Consider the following 20,212-nt stretch of genomic DNA (forward strand, 5'->3'; position numbering starts at 1 on the left):
TTAAGTTTGTGTCATAGAAAACTTTAAGACAACAACAAAAATAATCCTAACAAGCACAGCCACCCATTGATGATCGGCAGACGTCAGACATATTGCGAGTTTTCAGCCCAATAATTCTGCTAAAGAAGAAATAGTTCACTGACAAAAAAAGACCACTAAATATGCCAAACGCCACATGTAATTCTTTATATGAAAAAGTCATTGTTGTAGAACCAAAAATGTCGCCTAAATACAATGCATGAAAGGGATTTTAGCGATGCCATGTCAAGCCAAATATGTAAAAAAATAAAGGAGGATAAAAGTTTGCAAAAATAATTTTAAATAATTTTGACTATCTTGAAGTCTTGTGTTTGTTTTCTGTCACTCTAGAAGCCTAATTGTACTAATTACAACCCTTCATGAGTCAAGTGACTTTAATGACATGGTTACAGACAGCCTTAAGGTGGCATCCTGTCATGTACGTGCTGGATGCCTCAAGCTCCTCTGTCTTCCTGTCTCAAACAATAAGGCTGCAGCACTTATCCAGACGAGGTGTGACGACTGTGCTTTATCAAGGGAACATGTCTCACGTGCAGCTATTAAATGTGACTATTCTCATTTCCTTTCATGCCTCTGGTCTACATACATCCTCAGGCTTTAACCAATACAAAAACATCACTAACTGCCTCTAAAATGAGTGCTGTGGATCATGTCCTTAATTAATGCACCATATATGTCTCACACTTCAATAACGAGTCTCGTTTATCTTACAGACACAGTAAAAAAGCTGCAGGATCAAAAACATGACATGGAGCGTGAGATAAAAATATTAAATCGGAAGTTGCGGGTAAGGACTTTTTTTTTTCTTCCTATAATTGTTAATCTATTTTAATATCTTAAAAGAAAGTCCCCTGTTCTTGTCCTAATTTTTCACAATATGAGAAGATTGTTGTTTAAGAGTAATACTCCACTGTAAAAGCTGTACATATATTTTAATATGCCAGTGAACTCTCTCCTCTTCTGATGCCAAATAGGAGGAGTCTGCTGAGTGGCGCCAGTTTCAAGCTGATTTACAAACTGCAGTTGTAATTGCTAATGATATCAAGTCAGAAGCACAAGAAGAAATTGGCGATTTAAAACGACGGCTGCACGAGGCACAGGAGAAGAATGAAAAACTTTCAAAAGAATTAGATAATGCTGCATCCCGCAAGTAAGGCCACAAAATTGTATTGCGGAATAGAAAAATGTAAAAATGTGCAATTAGTTGTGTATGGGTACTAAAGCTTCCAATCTCTCTAGGCAAGAAGAAGAAAGGGGCAGGGTGTTTAATTACATGAATGCAGTGGAGAGAGACCTGGCAGCGCTCAGACAAGGAATGGGTCTTAGTCGTAGGTCTTCCACCTCTTCTGAGCCTACACCAACCGTCAAGACGCTCATCAAATCGTTTGACAACGCATCTTCACAAGGTACAGTTATCGGCATAACAGGGCAAACAAATGTAATGTGCCATCATCGGTAGTAATGTGTAGTGTAACCTGCGTATTATCCCCTCTCGATAGCCCCCAGTCCAGCAGTAGCAGCTGCTGCTGCAGCAGCTTCAATCCCCCGCACACCCCTCAGTCCTAGCCCAATGAAGACACCACCTGCTGCTGCCGTGTCCCCCATGCAGGTAAGGAAAAGAAAGTCTTCTGCTAATACTTCAGGGTGTGTGCTTTCTACATCCTGCATTTTCTGCCTGCTTTGCTTTCATGATAGAACACTTGTAGTCCTGTTCACTTACTTACCAGCTGATCGTCTTGCTTACTAAGTGTGATGGCAAAACTTATTAGGTCTTTTAATTTGGTCAAATCTTTAATTGTACCATTGTACAAATAAATGGAAGACAACTTGTGAATACATTTGTGTCCTACTTGTACGTTTAGCATGTACCCTGGGAGAGCTCCCGACTTGCATGCTAATGTGTCCAGTGTGCAAAGGGTTAAATGGCATTTTGGCTTCAGTCTGACTTGTATACATTAGTATACCACAAAAAAAATATGAAATGGTATAGTATATATGTGTGTGTGTGTGTGTGTGTGTGTGTATAAATATATATATATTAGTATAGACCAAAAGTTTGGACGCACCTTCTCATTTAAAGATTTTTCTGTATTTTTCATTACTTTGAAAATTGTACATTCACACTGAAGGCATCAAAACTATGAATTAACACATGTGGAATTATATACTTAACAAAAAAGTGTGAAACAACTGAAAATATGTCTTATATTCTAGGTTCTTCAAAGTAGCCACCTTTTGCTTTGATGACTGCTTTGCACACTCTTGGCATTCTCTTGATGAGCTTCAAGAGGTAGTCACCGGAAATGGTTTTCCAACAATCTTGAAGGAGTTCCCATAGATGCTTAGCACTTGTTGGCCCTTTTGCCTTCACTCTGCGGTCCAGCTCACCCCAAACCATCTTGATTGGGTTCAGGTCTGGTGACTGTGGAGGCCAGGTCATCTGGCGTAGCACACCATCTCTCTCCTTCTTGGTCAAATAGCCCTTACACAGCCTGGAGGTGTGTTTGGGGTCATTGTCCTGTTGAAAAATAAATGATGGTCCAACTAAACGCAAACCGGATGGAATAGCATGCTGCTGCAAGATGCTGTGGTAGCCATGCTGGTTCAGTATGCCTTCAATTTTGAATAAATCCCCAACAGTGTCGCCAGCAAAGCACCCCCACACCATCACACCTCCTCCTCCATACTTCACGGTGGGAACCAGGCATGTAGAGTCCATCCGTTCACCTTTTCTGCGTCGCACAAAGACACGGTGGTTGGAACCAAAGATCTCAAATTTGGACTCATCAGACCAAAGCACAGATTTCCACTCGTCTAATGTCCATTCCTTTTGTTCTTTAGCCCAAACAAGTCTCTTCTGCTTGTTGCCTGTCCTTAGCAGTGGTTTCCTAGCAGCTATTTTACCATGAAGGCCTGCTGCACAAAGTCTCCTCTTAACAGTTGTTGAAGAGATGTGTCTGCTGCTAGAACTCTGTGTGGCATTGACCTGGTCTTTAATCTGAGCTGCTGTTAACCTGCGATTTCTGAGGCTGGTGAGTTGGATAAACTTATCCTCAGAAGCAGAGGTGACTCTTGGTCTTCCTTTCCTGGGGCGGTCCTCATGTCAGCCAGTTTCTTTGTAGCGCTTGATCGTTTTTGCGACTGCACTTGGGGACACTTTCAAAGTTTTCCCAATTTTTCGGACTGACTGACCTTCATTTCTTAAAGTAATGATGGCCACTCGGTTTTCTTTACTTAGCTGCTTTTTTCTTGCCATAATACAAATTCTAACAGTCTATTCAGTAGGACTATCAGCTGTGTATCCACCAGACTTCTGCACAACACAACTGATGGTCCCAACCCCATTTATAAGGCAAGAAATCCCACTTATTAAACCTGACAGGGCACACCTGTGAAGTGAAAACCATTTCCGGTGACTACCTCTTGAAGCTCATCAAGAGAATGCCAAGAGTGTGCAAAGCAGTCATCAAAGCAAAAGGTGGCTACTTTGAAGAACCTAGAATATAAGACATATTTTCAGTTGTTTCACACTTTTTTGTTAAGTATATAATTCCACATGTGTTAATTCATAGTTTTGATGCCTTCAGTGTGAATGTACAATTTTCATAGTCCTGAAAATACAGAAAAATCTTTAAATGAGAAGGTGTGTCCAAACTAGTATAGTGAAGGAAAGAATTATTTGATCCCTTGCTGTTTTTGTAAGTTTGCTCACTGACAAAGACATGAACAGCCTATAATTTTAAGGGTAGGTTAATTTTAACATCGAGAGACAGAATATCCAAAAATAAAAATCAAGAACATCACATTGTATAAATTAGATACATTTAATTGCGTTTTTCTGGAAAACAGCACTTAATACTTGGTGGCAAAACCCTTGTTGACAAGCACAACATTCAGACGTTTTACACATTTTACACACATATTATTTCCATATATGTATATCTCTTTATGTGTGGATGACCAATGCCACTAGTAGACATTTGTCAGAGCCTCCGTGCATGTCGATAGCTTCTGTCAGCATGTATGTTAAATAGAGCACTTAAAGGGGTTGTCTGGACCTTTTACATAGGCCACTTGATCAGCTGTTCCAAACACTGGTGGCAGCGGTGGCCGGATGTGCTCCGTTGCATAGTGGAACTACTTGGCTTTGTTAACTGTATACTGGCCAAGACTGAGTACTGCACATCCGCCCCTATTCGAATCCTTATGGGACAGATGTGCAATACCCGGCCGTGAGCATTATGAAGTTGATAGAGCTGTGTAGTTCTGCTCTGCAACTGATCACATCCGGCCACCCCTAGCAGTGAGAACAGTGATCAGTGAGGGTCATCAATCAGAAATTGATGGCTTATCTTAAGGGTAGGCCATCAATCTAAAAGTCAAGGACAACCGCTCTAAAAAATGTTGTGATTGTACAACTATCCTGCAGTAGGTAAATAAATAAAATTGTACCTGTAAATAACATAGGATGCCTAGTTTACACGATTTTGATCAAGAGTTTAAAAGCCATTCCACCGTGACAAGGTGTTCTCATCTGGATGAACCCTAACTCTTGTAGTTCACCTTGCTGTGTCAGCAGACCTCAAAATAGATGGGAGCAGAGCAGGATCCAGGTCTCACTGTTTTATACCTTCCTGTGGAGAACCATATAGACAAGAAGCACAGCCCAAAAAGGGGGAACCACATCCCTGTATGTGCAAAGTACAAAAAATTAAAGCAAAAGAAATGAGCCGGAACACATGTTGGTATAAATGCAATGTGTAGGTGCACATTAATATGGCCATTAACAAGCGCAACCTAGGATAAAAAAACAAAATGATCAAATATCCTGTAGTAAATAAATAGTAATAGTACATGTAATAACATAGGGTGCTTAGTTGACACTATTTTGATCAAAAGAGTGTAATGGTGTGAATGTAGCCTAAGGACGAATTCTTTATTCAGATATTCTATTGGACTTTGTATCTGTTATGCCACAATAAAAAACAAAATGAACTTTGGTTTATGAATGCACTGGCAAAACTTAATCTTATTCTTTTTGAGGTTTATCAAATATATGGCAAAAAAACACATCTACATCCTTTTCTTTTTTTGTAGAGACACTCCATAAGTGGGCCTATATCTTCCACTAAATCATTACCAGGCCTGTCGGAGAAAAGACCAAGTTATGCTGAAATACCAGTACAAGGTACATAAAACATAAGGGACAAAATAGTTCTTTCTTTTTTATATGGAGATGCACAGTACCATCAGGAAATGCTTTACCTCTAGAAGTCTGAGACACTAGAAGACCCCAATGTGTATAATCCATTGTTTAGTTTCATATGTTAAAGGGAGTCTGCCAGCACAAAGTGACTATTCAAAGCAGACAAAGCACCAAATAGAGGATATAGCTCAAATAAATTACCATTTACTTCTTTATCATCTTTGTCCCCTCTCCCACTTCTTTAAAGCAAGATTGCCAACAGGACCTTATAAGACCATGTAGAGAAACATCTCTCTTGATAAGGAAATGGTTATTCTCGTATGTCATTTTACTTATACTTTACCAGGAGGGCTACTAGAGCAGGGTTCCCCAACTCCAGTCCTCAAGGCCCACCAACAGGTCATGTTTTCAGGATTTCCTTAGTATTACACAGGTGATAATTGCATCACCTGCACAGGCAATAATTCCATCACCTGTGCAATACTAAGGAAATCCTGAAAACATGACCTGTTGGTGGGCCTTGAGGACTGGAGTTGGGGAACCCTGTACTAGAGGGATAGAACAATACAAAGTTCTAAAGTTACTTTAGCTCTTTTGGATGTGGAATGAAGGTAGTTACTAGATATGTCCTGTCATGTCCTCTTAATCATTTCCGTGCCCTATATATAAATAAATAAATCGATACTCACCTGTAGCTGCGCCGATCCTGAGGTGTCTATACTGCTACGCTCAGCAAGTCACATGACATTGTTGTGTCAGTTGTTCCGCTAATCATCTGCAGCCTTTCAGTGACTGAATGGTAGGGGCTTCAGCCATTCTTTTTCGCAACTTCTTCCTGAAATGAGGATTAGGACATCCTCACACAAATTCCGCTTAATATGCGGGGTATGTGTAGTCTCCTATTTTATTTTTATTCTTTGTCTCTTCCAATTTTGATCTTGGAGGCCACAATCTCATAGCCTCAACCACCGCTAATATCACATCATAAATTCCAGCCCAGCAACAACAGGGGATTCATAGGGTTAATACAGTGTAGAGCACCAGCTGCTCTTTTATTCAGGACTTAAAGGGAAGGTGCCGCATTTTTACATTATGTAAAATAAATTAAAATGTTAAATTCCTTAATGTTATAACATATTTTCAAGTGCCCAGTACTTATAGTTTATTTTTTATTAATTTGTTTTGCAGCTACTGGGGGCTGCCATCTTGCTTTTCAGGAGTGTAAAAGTTACTGCACTACACTCACACTCTTTCAAATATGGCAGCCCTGGACATAGGCTTCAGCGGTCGGATGCTGACCCTATCTGTAACATTGTAGCCACATTAGCTGTGAACTGGGCACGCCTCTGTGGGCTGCTCAAGTCACAGCTGTAGGTGTGTCTAGGTGCCATTTCATTGTGGCCCAGAGCTTCCACACTGAGGACATGTAATTGGAAGCTTTTTACACACACACACACACACACACACACACACACACACACACACACACACACACACACACACACACACACACACACACACACACACACACACACGCGCGCTCCCCCAGCTCTGTTCTCATATTCTCCCATCCTCCACTGCCTGTGCAGTAAAGCTATGGACCCTCACCGCTGCACTGTTTAGTCTCCTCGGTCCTGGCCTCGCAGCTGCTCTCTTCTTCACTGCATGCAGCTCTGCTCCTCAGGTTCTCGTTGCTCCACAGTCCGTTGTCTTCCTTCTGCTTGCTCTTCTGTAAATATACTGAGATCCACTTCCTGTTTCGCAGCTGGTTGAGATTAGATCACAGTGCAGTCACCAAGAAAATGGCGGTGCATTGTCTCTAGTCTTTATTCTGCCTCCCCCACTTTTGGGTGTAGTATAACACCTAAAAGGGGAGGGAAACATTGATGTCACAAGGACACTGCCCCAATTTTGCAGCTAACGTAATGCAAGTAAGCATTACTGTAGCTGCTTGAGGTCTATACAGGAAGATGCTCCCCCTAGCTGCAAGTATAGGTAATCTTTTTTTTTTTATAGCTATTTTGCATGTTGCAGTGTTTGCAATCTATGCAAACACTGCATTACAAAGCTTAAATTAATATTATAATGTTATTTTCACAAAAAGAAAAAAAAAATTGATGGCACCTTCCCTTTAAGTGGTCCATTTCTGTAGACCTCCTCTGACAACTCTGCCCTAACAAGGAAGTTCATGGTTTTTCAAAAGGATTCATGGTGACATAATCTTCAAAGCAAAATGGAAAGCAAGCTCTCTGAACAGACACAATAAAATTAGCTCAACGAACAAGCCCCCATTTGCAAAATAAAAAAGTATTTATTTATATATACAAAATATCAGTAATACAAATTTTATTTTACTCCCAAATCTGATTTGACAATTTAGAAAAAAAGCAAGAGAAAATGTGTAATTCTTATTTATAACCTTCACAAAAGGAGTACAGTTCTAACCTTTATTCACATTTATATACAATCCACTATTAACCAATTCAGCAGCATAAGTCTTTCCATTTATTTCTGATATTTTGTATAAATAATAGTATTGTATAAATATCCTCTTATTTCTAAAAACTTTAAAGGGATTTTCCCACGAACGAAAGTTCATTTTAATCATTAGATCTTGGAATACTAATAAGTTCCACAATTGGATGTGTTTAATAAAATGTTCCTGTGCTGAGATAATCTTATAAATGTGCCCCTGCTGTGTCCTGTGTAATGGCTGTATTTAAATACATCCAATTGTGGAACTTATTATTATTCTAAGATCTATTGATAAAAATCAACTTTCGTTCTTGGGAAAACCCCTTTAAGGCATAGTGTGGTAGAAGCCTTGTAGTAGACACGGTAGGACCCATTCTACCAACTGGTGATTTATGCCTTTTGAAAGACAAGTTCCCTTGTTTTGCAACAAAAAGGATCATCCAAGTTGAAATCCTGTTATAGTCCCACTTAGCCAAATTCTAATCCAGCTATGTGTTTTATCCTAGAAATCTTTGTAACACATCTGGATAATCTAAGAAGCTGTAAATCTTCATCTAGAGTTAGGATGTCCAGAGAACATTTTTTTCATTCTCCTTTCCTAGCCATAGACTTCCTCTCTCAGTAAGGCCTCATTCACACATCAGTATATATGAAATGTAAAGTGCTGCAGAATATGTTGGTGCTATAGAAATAAAAAAAATATTATTAGTATTATTTTTTTTTACCAGTATTTCATCAGTATTTGTATGCCAAAACCAGAACAACTGTCAATCTTTCAATTTATAGTTTTTCTCTGTAAATTCCACTCCTGGCTTTGGCATACAAATAATGATGAAAAATACTGACGCATGAATGAGGCCTAAGGAGCGAATGTTCTTGCTTCGCAATGAGAATTTAAGTTTGTGTGACCTGGATCTAAGGTCCATCATTTAGTCACAGGCTAAGGAGATTCTAGATGCATATCTTCATATTTCTATCAGCCCCATCAGTGGTTCTTGCTCTTCAGGGGGGCACCTCTTTCCAGTCTAACCTTTTTACCGCATACATTAGCCAAGTAACTTCGCTATGTGTCTACCTCATGTTAATGGCAAAAATCTGTCCTGCTAATGCTACACCTCCTAAAAGTTTTCCCTGAAAGGCTAAGTCTCCAGTTTTGTCTACCACTGTGGACAGCAGCCCTTAAGTAGTGAAAGGTTACTTTAAAGGGGTTTTCCCACAAACAAAAATTCATTTTAATCAATAAATCTTGGAATAATAATAATTTCCACAATTGGATGTGTTAAATAAAATGTTCCTGTGCTGAGATAATCTTATAAATGTCCCCTGCTGTGTGCTGTAATGGCTGTGTCTCACTGTGCAGGAACATGGTCTGATCATACCACATCTCCTCAGCAGGGGAGTAAGCAAAATAGTATACAGACATTACTTTACAAAAAAACAATGTAAGCCTCACCATAATTTAATCCATCCTGCTGCTCATATCTTCTTGGCTCAGACCCACAATGCCGTGACTCTCGGCCAGTATACATAAAGAGAAAGTGGGAAAAGTCTCCAATAAAAATGATAGCGGAGATGTAATCTCGACGCGTTTCTGGCTTACGCCCTTAATCAGTGAATATCAGTTGCATCTCCGCTATCATGGACTTTTCTATATTTTAATATTTTGCACAAATAAAGTGAGAATTATTTTTTATTGGAGACTTTTCCCACGTTCTGTTTAAGTATACAGACATTACAGCAGGGGATAACAGCTGATTCTTTCTTTGAAGCAAAAGATTGTTTAAAAACAGGCAGGGAAGAGAATCAGCTGTGATCCCCTGCTGTAATGTCTGTATACTTTTTTGCTTCCTCCCCTGCCCAGGAGATGTGGTATGATCAGACTGTTTCGTGCACGGTCAGACACAGCCATTACCCAGCACACAGCCATTACACGGAAACATTTCTAAGATTATCTCAGCACAGGAACATTTTATTTGAACACATCCAATTGTAGAAATTATTATTATTCCAAGATCTATTGATTTAAAATGAACTTTCGTTCGTGGGACAACCCTTTTAACTATGGCTACTTTTTTTTCGTGATGCCAGTACTGCCCCACCAGGGAAAGGTCAGTGAATGCCGGACAGTTTCCTTCAGCTGTCCACAACATCAATGTCCTGCACTGCCACATTGTCTTCCACTAACTTATGCAGACTCTGCGAGGTTAGTAGCTGCACTTCGCTGGATGTACGTCTTATTTTAACAATACTGCCGCATGCAGCGTTCTTTTTGCCATTTTTCCGGAGAACCCAATGTTCACAAAGTTAAAAGAAAGTTTTTAGTTTTTCCTTAAAATACTTTTTGGCATAAAGGTTCTTGGTGAATCTTATCTTTTTTTTTTCTTTATTTTAAACCTTTAATAATTTTTTTTGTTTCCGTTGTATTCTTAGTAGGAGATACTAATACTTCTCATTAGCCCTCTACTGGGAAGAACTATTCCCATGACGGAATCCACAATGAACTCAACTGCCAAATGTTTTACGGCAGCATTTGCATCTCCTTTTTGTCTAGGAGACCAGGACTGTAGAAACATTACGTAAGTGTAACCAAAGCTGTTATTGTCTACAGATCATTTGCTAAGAACGGCTTCCAGCGCCAGAACCGCATCTTCCTTACCGAGGGTCCCGACTATGGATAGTACAAAATCTATTGCTGGTAAAACCAAGAAACTTACTTCCTATTTATATATCAAAATACATTTTAAATGAACCAAATGCATAACTGGAGATGGAGACTGTGTACTGGATACCAATAGATGGCTTAATAGCTGTCACTTTGCACGTCGTACTTTAGCATTCAGGTTTTTTTTCTTAATTTACGCTGTTCTTTTGTTTTTATACTTCCTGGCCTGATATTGAAAACAATATTGGGGAGGAAGTGTCTGACCTGAACTTCCATACTGATTTCCTGCCCTTTTCCTCGCCTTGTCTGGGATCCCTTGTGGTGCCGATTCGATTGTAAAGCAGGCATGTTAATAAAATGCTCTATATGCTATCATTATTATTGCTGACAATAAATATCTTGCTTTCTGTCAATATTGTTATATCTTGTGCCTTTGTAAAAGGGAAATATATTGGCATGTTTGTCAGCTGTCATACTGGAAGTTGGGAGAAATCTCCAGATTGCCCACTGAGTATCATATCTAACCCTGAAAGCTGTTTCCTACTGTTTTTTTTTAGTAGCTATTTTTGTTCTTTCAGTGTCGCGCCGCAGCAGTGAGGAACTGAAACGTGACATCACTGTGCCAGATGGGGGTTCGCCTTCTCCTTTGATGTCAATGACCTCATCTTCACCACAACTTTCTCTCACTTCTTCCTCTCCCACTGCTTCTGTTACACCAACTGCTCGAAGCCGCATCAGGTATAATAAATCGGACTTGGTATTCTCGCATCCTGTAGATGTATATATATCCTCTGACGTTAAATGGTGCGTTATTTAGTCTAATTTCCATTTGCACCGTGCTTGCTGTAGTCTATGTAATTCTTATTTACTGCTGCAGGTTAGAATAAACTCCTTTTTTATTTACTTGTTTATTTTGATTTTTGGGGAACAGGACTGTACTTTTTATTTGGGTGCATTAGATACTAGAAATGAGCAGAACAGTATGTTTTATTGTGTATTTTCAATAAGATACTATTGATAAATAATGAAAGTGCTTCAGGTCATTTTCATTGCAGGTATTTTCTACCACTGTCTAAAATTTGCAGCAAATCCACAAGTTGCATCTATTTTCTTGGAGCAGATTTTTCCCTATGCATTGCACTGGGTAAAATGTGCTAGCACTCATGAAGAAATCCACGATTGGGTATAATTTTGGATTTATCGGCACAGATATTTTTTCAAAAACGATGTGTGGTTTTGTAAAACCCAACAATTACTCCCTGTGGGAACGTGGCTTAAAGTGTACATTCACCTTTTGAACACTATTTTACAGGTTTATATATTAAATATCTACATAAAAAACTTCAGTAAATGTGCAAATACATTGAATTTACTTCTCTTGTACTGACCCTGAGTTACAGCCTGTATTATAGACCCGAGATGCATTCACAATTGCTATTGGAAACAGTCGACAGAAACTCCCTTAACAGGTTAGATGAGCTTCTACAATGCAATACTCTGTGCTCCGCTATGTTCTGGGCAAGTTAGCTTTTTCTGCATCAGATTCCTATACAGTACCTGGTGCTGAATACTACACGTCCCAGAATGCAAATCATTAGCGCACATTCTATACAGACTGTGGGGTATCAACTAAATGACCTTTTCTTTGCTTCTTGTTTTTGCATTCCGCTTATTTTCATTTCCGCTTCTTATTTCCTTCTGTATATTTTATGATCTCATGTTTTACAATTACTGTTTGCATTGTATATAGGGAAGAAAGGAAGGACCCCTTGTCAGCCCTTGCCAGGGAATATGGTGGTTCCAAGAGGAATGCTTTGCTGAAATGGTGCCAGAAGAAAACTGAAGGATACCTGGTAAGCATGGTGGGGTGCTGAGTAAAGACAGACCACTTTCGTACATGTTCCCTTACCTATCAGCCTTGTTGGCACTGCATGGGTTATTATGTAGATTTGACCCTGAACGAGCGTAGGCAGATTGTTAGGTTGGTTAATTAGGTCCTGGGTTATTAAGCAGCACTTTTTCTCCTGGGAGCGGATGAAGGATAGTTACCGGGATACATGTTGCTCCATCTGTCCAGAACCAGGAAGGAATTAGCAAATGCTCTTTAAAGACACAGATGTCAGTTGGATGACTGTTACTTTATCCTTTCAATAATATAAACAGTAGTTTTAGGGTGCCACAATTTTTGGATGTTCTAAATATATTGCCCTATCATTCTTTGGATCGCAAGTGTGATCAGTCACTGTATCCCAATTTTGAAATAATTTTGTTAATCTAAATGTCAAATCAACTTAACGGAATACTTTGGAATTTAGCTATGTAAACTTGGTTGGCAAGAACATACTAATTTCATGGCATATTTTTAAGCTGTCCACTTGACCACAGTGAATGTGCCGTAAGGTCTACTTGTGTTAGGCCGGATTCACACGTCGCTGAAACACGGACCAGCTAGGAATACTTGGGTCTCCTGACCTTAGCTAACTGTCTCATATATCCTTGTGAGGTAGGAGACCAGTCGGACGATTCGGTTATTCCGATACAAACAGTCCGTGGGAAAACTGCCAATCAGCAGTGGATTTGTGCTGTGTTTTTTTCCCTCCTTTTGCACTGCAACAAGCAAACTTGACAATTCCACATCAAAATGTGGATTTTGTAATGACTTTGCTGTTAATTCAGCGGGAAAATACTGCACATATGGCCTTTACCCTTACAATCTTAAGAACCATTGGAAGGAGATTTGTTAAACTCTACTTGGCAATCTTTTAATACCAATTCGACAACAGACGTTCAGTAAAATATTGGTTCCCTTAGACTCAAGGAATTTCATTTTTTCTAGATCATTTTTTTTGTTGCCAGTTAAAACACTTTTTATTGTGTGTGTGAGACGAGGATAGATTAATGAGCTATAACATGAACAGCCATATTCTTGGTGTAAAGGTCCTGTGACTTCCTGGCAAATAAAGGCTTTGTGCCAAATATTAGAGAAGCTTTTTCCTGTTTAGCTGTGTGGGCACTGCACTGGGGTTGAAACATTTACAAGGCACTTAATTCTGTATGTATTGTGGTCTATTTTCTCACAGTAAATGATTATCTTGTGATGGTCTAGATCTTTCCTGCAGAGTAGACCAGCGATTGTCTTGCAAAAACTAGAACAAGGTCTTTTCTTTTGTGTTCCAGAAAATTTGCACAAATCTGTTTTTTTTTTTTTTGTTTTCTTTTCCTTTTTAGCAATTCACCTGCATAGGTGTTGGTCAGCTCTTGTTAAACCTGCATTGGTGTGTTTTTTTTTTTTTTAGGTACTTTACGTTCTTCTGTTGTGTTACTTGTAAATGCAGTTTATCTTAAATTAATCTTATATAAATCTTATGTTAGTGCATGGTACTGTGTACGGTTTGGTGATTTTGCCAGAAGTCATAGGAGCAGCTCAGTTATTATGGTTTGTGAGAAAAACATACTTTGAGGGTATAGCAAACAATAAGTGGTACATTTAACCAAAAGGATTATCTGATAGGTACATTAAAGGAATATTTTTAAGTCTCTAAAAATGTTTAACTTATCCACTGAATATGGGTTAATTAAATCCATCTGACTACCTGTGGGGACGCCCACCTATTACCAGAATTGGAGATTTATGTACTATATTCGCCTCTGGTTCTTGCCTGGCCACACGGCGACTCCCTAGTAGCAGCTGCATAGAGCAGCATTTTTGTACGAGTGTTCTTGCTCCATTTTTTGTCTGCCCCAACAACCATACTTGTTTGGTGACAATCTGATAAATTGACCTATTGGCACATCCTCAAAGTTGTTGAAGATGGTTATTAGAAACTTCTATACAAGGGGCTTTCCAGAACCTTGATATAAATTGCCTATCCTTAGGATCAATTATAAATATCAGATGTGTGGGGCCCTGATACCCAGCAACCCGTCTTGTAGCGGACTGAAGTACAAATGTACAAAGGCAGAAATGAATAGCTCTGTACACTCTGCAGCAGGCATTCTGTGGTTTCACAGCTGAGCTCCTTTTAAAGTGATGGGGAGCTGTGCTGCCGTACCATAGAACAGCCTTTATACTTGTAAAGAGCCATGATAGTCTGGTTCTCTGTACCTTATATTTGCCCATTGCAGGACCTGCAAACAGCTGATTGGTGGGCGTCTGACATCACTATCTATCTGATTATGATAACTTAAGTCATAGAAACCCCCTTTAAAGAAACAAAATGTATTTTTATGCACAGTAGATTGCTCTTCTACTAGAAACTCCCTAACTCTCATGAGCTCTTTAGAATGGATTTCCCACCCTGCTTCAATGTCTTCTCAACTTTCACCTAAGGAGTTATGGGTGTGTGAACACTGAGATAATTTGTCTGTCTGTGTCTTTTCCTTAAGTAGCTTTATAAATGTGATGATGATCTTTGGAATTTTTCCACACAAAGTTTGAGGAAAGTTCATATGTTCCCTATTATCTTTTTTTCTCTATTTGTGCCTTTAGAAATTCTCACTTTGTAGCTCAGAACAAGATCTATTCAGAATGGCAAATACAACATTGGGTTTTACCAAAAGTGTCAGCAATGTCTATTAAATCTTACGAATCTTGCCATCAACAGCAACATATTGGACAATATCTTAGGTTTTAGGATCTTAGACTCCTAAAAAAATTGAGCCTTTGTATGGCCACCTAAAACTTATGCATCATGCTCAATCAGTATGAATACAGGTTACAGCTCATGAGAAAATCTAAACTTTGCTTTGTTCCTATAGTTTTTTTTTCTAATTGCCGTGTATAGGAAAGGCAATCGTGAATAGACTCCAACAGGAGAGTTGTAAATCTAGATGCAGATTTGTAAAAATGCAAATGAAAAATCCTGTGTAATTATCTCGCATAGAAGCTAGTTCTGAGAATCCTTGATCTCAAGAGGATGGAGACTATTAGCGAAACCTGAATTTCTGCACCTTCTGTGTCCTCGATCTGCTGGTTAATCAGACTCTCAGGCTGGACTCCACGATTAAGCAGGTCATAGCTATTGTATGTGTCTGCGCGCCTCAGCACGTACAGCTGTTCTACAGTCAGGAAATGAATTCTTTATTATTATTGGTATTATTTTAGTTTCTTCCCAGAAATGAATTTGACCCAAGGACAGGCGGGGGGGTAGAGAAGACATGGACAGCGGGAGGGAACTTCCTGCTCCAGTGAGAAGGAGATTCCTTTGTATTACGATATACAGTATTTCTGAGCTTCATGTAAACCCAAAACACACAAGTTATTCGTCATGGTTAATTAGTCATTGATATTTATCTTTTCATATAACTTATATACCTATGCAAAAAAAGGTGAAATAAATGGCAGATTTAGGCTATGTGCACACGATGCGGATTTGGTGCGGATTTGCAGCGCAGAAACGCATTGCACGTCTTATCCCATGACTTCCTATGACATTCTGCCAGTTCTGTGCACATGGTCAGGATGTTTTCTGCCCGGATTTTAGGTGCGGAGAAAAACGCAGCATGACCATTTCTTGTACGTTTCCGCATGCGGATTTGCCTATACAATGCATTGGAAAAACACATGGCAAATCCGCAAGTAAAAACGCTTCAAAAACACGTGGAAAATCCGCATGCGTTTTTTCTGCCAAGGACATGCAGAAATGCTCCCGAAAACTTCTGCTTCATTTCTGCATCGTGGGCACGTAGCCTTAGAGATCTTGGCTATTTCACTTTTTTTTAATAAATTGGACAGAAAAATTGTGACATTTAGCAAAATCATCTTCCTTGGTACTGTGTCACGACAAGTGTAACCCGTTTAACACAAGTACAAATTACTCAATAAAAAAAGAGAGCCCTGCCCTTACAAGATTGCAGTATGAAGGGATTAGGGCCAATATTTGGGGAATGTGAAAACTGCTTTAGGAAGGAGTGGATGTATGCATCTTTTCAGGCATTGAAGCAGTAGTGCAAGGGAAGAGATGTATTAGGGTATACCAATAATTCGGTGTCCACAGTATATCCAGCTTTCCAAAATATGCTCTATTTGATCTTAATTTGTTTTCTTTTCTTGTATACACGAACATATTAGCACAGGCTATACCTGGGTTTTCCCTATAAACTGGACAATATAGTGCATATCTTTACGCAGTCTTTGTTTTGCAGAATATCGATATCACGAATTTCAGCAGCAGTTGGAATGATGGGCTTGCATTCTGCGCTTTACTGCACACCTATCTTCCTGCCCACATCCCATACCAGGAGCTGAGCAACCAAGACAAGGTAACTAGCTGACAAAGAAATACCACTCTCTCACCATTAAAGCTGTCATGACTCATCAGACCTTCTTTTGTTCATCATTCTTTTCCCTCACTTTATAGAGGAGAAATTTCACCCTGGCATTCCAAGCAGCTGAAAGTGTGGGCATCAAGTCTACCCTGGTGAGCTCTGGAGACTTTGGTGAAAAGAATCTATTGGTTATTTCCCTTTTATGATTTCATTATTTCATTTTTTTTCCTAGGACATAAATGAAATGGTACGAACTGAGCGTCCAGACTGGCAGTGTCTCATGACTTATGTCACATCAATCTACAAATACTTTGAAACCTGAAATTGAATCTTGCTGATGTCGGTCAAGACCTCCTCTACCACCTGGGAATGTCTTTGAAGAGTTGTCTCTGCAAGATTTGCCATTCATATGAAGAGTGGTAGAAGTGTCTTAACTGCCTAACATCTTATACAATCTCACCGACATGCCAGACAGACTATGACACACACATCCGTCTATGTGAACTAAGGGTCATCTAATTTTCAGATTGTAGTATCTCAGGATGCAGCTTGTGCCAAGGCAGTGGAAGCAACAAGATGAATGCAGTGGTTGTATTGGTTTTTTAAGTCTTGCTGATGTTCTCCTAGTGCCTTAGCAATGTGCGTCCTTACAGATGATCTGACCACCATCAAGACACAAATGAAGAAATTCCAAGATGCATAGTAAAGGGATGCACACTAAAGCACATATTGTGCAAACATCTTAGCTGCTGCCTTTTGATACCTGATTGTCCACTGTTCTTTGTGCCTATAACACTAGTGACAATACTTGCGAATGTTTAGCTACAATCAGCTCTTGGCCTTTGGACATATGAGAGCTGAAAATGACAAACTGTTCATTTGCAATGTTCCTGCAGACTGATCACACTTGGGATATAGCTACTGAGATCTTCCCATGCTATGTCTTGCACAAACCTCAGACTCCATATCCCATGTTTCTTTAAGAAACTTTGTTTAAGAAGATCTTCACAAGCTGCATACCAGGCTCGGTACATGTTTCCTTCCGCAGGTGCTTTCCCGGGAGGGTTATATTAATATTCAGAATTTTTTTGGATTTAGTGTTCTAGTATTAAAATGGATGCTTTTCATTCCAATGCACAATGAAATACTAGCATTCCCACTACTCTGTACAACTGCACATGCTTTATGTGGACTTAGCAGCATTTCAACATCCTGTAAAATGTAGATTTGCATTTCTTTTTTATATGAATCCTTGATCTTCTTGCAATCTTGAACGGTTTTGTTACCATTACCATCTCTCTTTTTCAAAAGTCATTCCGCTCAGCTCTTTGGATCAAGTAAAAGAATTCTTCAATGGTTTCCCAGTGTAGTTTTCAACTGGAAGAACATAAATCTTTTACTTAAAAGCTGACAAATAGGATTCACAAGTTTGGGCTATAATGGCAGTGTTGCTTATTTTTTTAATTTTAGAATTCGCTGTCTGCTCTGCCATAGCACTTTGTTTAATGTATGTATAAGCTATGCTAGCAAAACACAAATGCTTTTTTAAAAATGTTTGCCTCTATTAGCCAGAATAGAGAGCTGCTGCAGACAGTGCACTACAAGGACATTAAACAGTTTGTACTAAACCTGTGATTTATCCCTTATTTATAGCTCACTGATCGCTGGGGGTCTGCCACTGGGACCCCCTAGTCTCAGGATTGGTTGGGATTCTGACATTTGGACCTCCAGTGATCAGTAAGCTATTCCCTACAATATCCTAACTTGATGCAAACTCTTTAATAACCTTTTATTACTTCACTAGGAACTTTTCACAGATCACTTTAGGAATGATGATCTAGAAAGCTTAACATAAAGCATGTTATCTGGTATACATTCCCTGCCACTTTCAGTTACATAATTTGCAGCTATTTCTGAATGTTGTTTGCCAATTGGCTGTGAAGGTCAGATAATGTAATGGACTTTTCGCCTTCTGATTGCCAGCCTTAGGTATTTATATGAGGTCAGTTACATAGGGCATTCATTGTTAAATACCATTACTTAGGATCCTATAGGCATATTTTATAATGTAAATGTTCCAGGTTAATTTATTTTTTTTGTTACTTCATATTTTCTCACATGCACAAGTGTAGAAAGTAAATGTTTTGCCAAATTTTTTTTTTTTTTTTTTTGTAAGTGTGAATCCGAATGAGTCTTTGTAACCATTACTGTAAATGACTTACATTATTATTCTATGTTAAGTACGAAGTATTTAAACAGAGACTGCCTTCATGATGAATAAAAATTTCTTTGCAGCTTGTCGTTGCATTGATACTTGAGCTTTAACCACAACTGGGCAATAGTACCCTATTGAAGCAGTAACAATATAATATATATGTCATCCTTTAGGTTTCTCTCTGCAAGCACGGTATTATAGGCATTGTTTTATTATTATTTTATTAATAACATATCTATTACATATGATATATGTAAACATGCGTTGGCTTTGCGATGCAAAAGGGCATTTACAAAATAAAGACGTAAAGCTTCATTTTCCCGTGTCAACATGGTTATTGAGTCTGCCCAGGACGTTCTGAGGATAACTTCTGCACGTTTAGGCTTCATTGAGTTTGTGTATATCTTGCCAAAAACGAGAGCAGATTTAAAAAAAATACGAAGAGATTTCTGATTTTTTTTTTTTTGTCCGATGGCAGCATTGATATACGATTTGGCTGTGTGAAGGCCATAAGAAAGCATACTTTAAAAAGAAACAAACGCCTCACAGGTAGTGTTGAGCAATACCTTCCTATATCTGGAAATATCGGATCAGATTGCATCAGACCGATACCCAAAAAATATCGAATATCGCCGATTCCGATACCGGAAACCAATGCAAGTCAATGGGACACAAATATCGGAATGAAAATAAACCCTTTCTTTCCTTGTAGGTTAATTCTACATGAAGGAAAACAACTAAGAATAATGTAGAATGTATTGGGGGAGGTGGAGGAGACATTAAAGGCATAGAGGTTTAGCCCAATCAAATGGAATAGCAGGAAATAATATTTTTTTTAAGACGTTTGGAGTTACAAAGATATTGACTGTTAAGCTTTTTTATATTTTGTCAGATATTTATGTTTCACTACTTCCATTCTCTTCACCTTCTTTTTTACTTCTCCCACACTTTCTCCTTCATCATCCTCAGCAGCAGCATCTTTTTCATCAACTTCACCTTATTCATCTTCTTCTTCTTCACCTTCTTCCTATTCTTTTTTTTTTTACATTCTTCATATCCTTCTTATTCAACTATTCTTCTTCTTCATATTCTTCTTCATCATATTCTTAGTTGTGACAGGCATTCCTGTAGTTGTTCTCTATAAGAGTTTGAAGATTACACCTTCCGTTCTGCCTGTCACAAAAGATTTACAACAGGATTTGTCCACGTTCAGTTTGGCCTGCAGCAGCAGGTATTTTCCAGGGGCACCACGAGGAGGAACGGACTCACCCCCATACACTGCTTAGTCGTCTTCTGCTTATAATTTAGATAATATCTTTTGCTCTGATTTTTAGTCTTATGCTTAATG

At 38.9% G+C, this 20,212-nt stretch overlaps 1 protein-coding gene across 4 annotated transcripts in view; it reads left to right on the top strand.

Annotated features, from left to right (window-relative positions):
* Positions 1–19,179, top strand: part of SPECC1L (sperm antigen with calponin homology and coiled-coil domains 1 like) — a 72,310-nt gene extending 53,131 nt beyond the window's left edge. For 3 of the 4 annotated variants that reach the window (XM_073674153.1, XM_073674161.1, XM_073674136.1), the window contains 12 exons: positions 753–826; positions 1,014–1,189; positions 1,279–1,445; positions 1,539–1,648; positions 5,137–5,227; positions 10,329–10,415; positions 10,961–11,120; positions 11,783–11,851; positions 12,133–12,235; positions 16,527–16,643; positions 16,742–16,801; positions 16,882–19,179. In XM_073674153.1, coding sequence (XP_073530254.1) covers positions 753–826; positions 1,014–1,189; positions 1,279–1,445; positions 1,539–1,648; positions 5,137–5,227; positions 10,329–10,415; positions 10,961–11,120; positions 11,783–11,851; positions 12,133–12,235; positions 16,527–16,643; positions 16,742–16,801; positions 16,882–16,971 — 1,304 coding nt within the window. In that variant the 3' untranslated portion in view covers positions 16,972–19,179. The remainder of the gene's footprint in view (positions 1–752; positions 827–1,013; positions 1,190–1,278; positions 1,446–1,538; positions 1,649–5,136; positions 5,228–10,328; positions 10,416–10,960; positions 11,121–11,782; positions 11,852–12,132; positions 12,236–16,526; positions 16,644–16,741; positions 16,802–16,881) is intronic. The other variant, XM_073674144.1, reaches the window with a different exon arrangement.
* The last annotated feature ends 1,033 nt before the right edge of the window (positions 19,180–20,212 follow it).

Source organism: Phyllobates terribilis, unplaced genomic scaffold, assembly GCF_046119375.1.
Source record: "Phyllobates terribilis strain yellow unplaced genomic scaffold, ASM4611937v1 Scaffold_1__5_contigs__length_1240528914, whole genome shotgun sequence".
NCBI lineage: Eukaryota > Metazoa > Chordata > Amphibia > Anura > Dendrobatidae > Phyllobates > Phyllobates terribilis.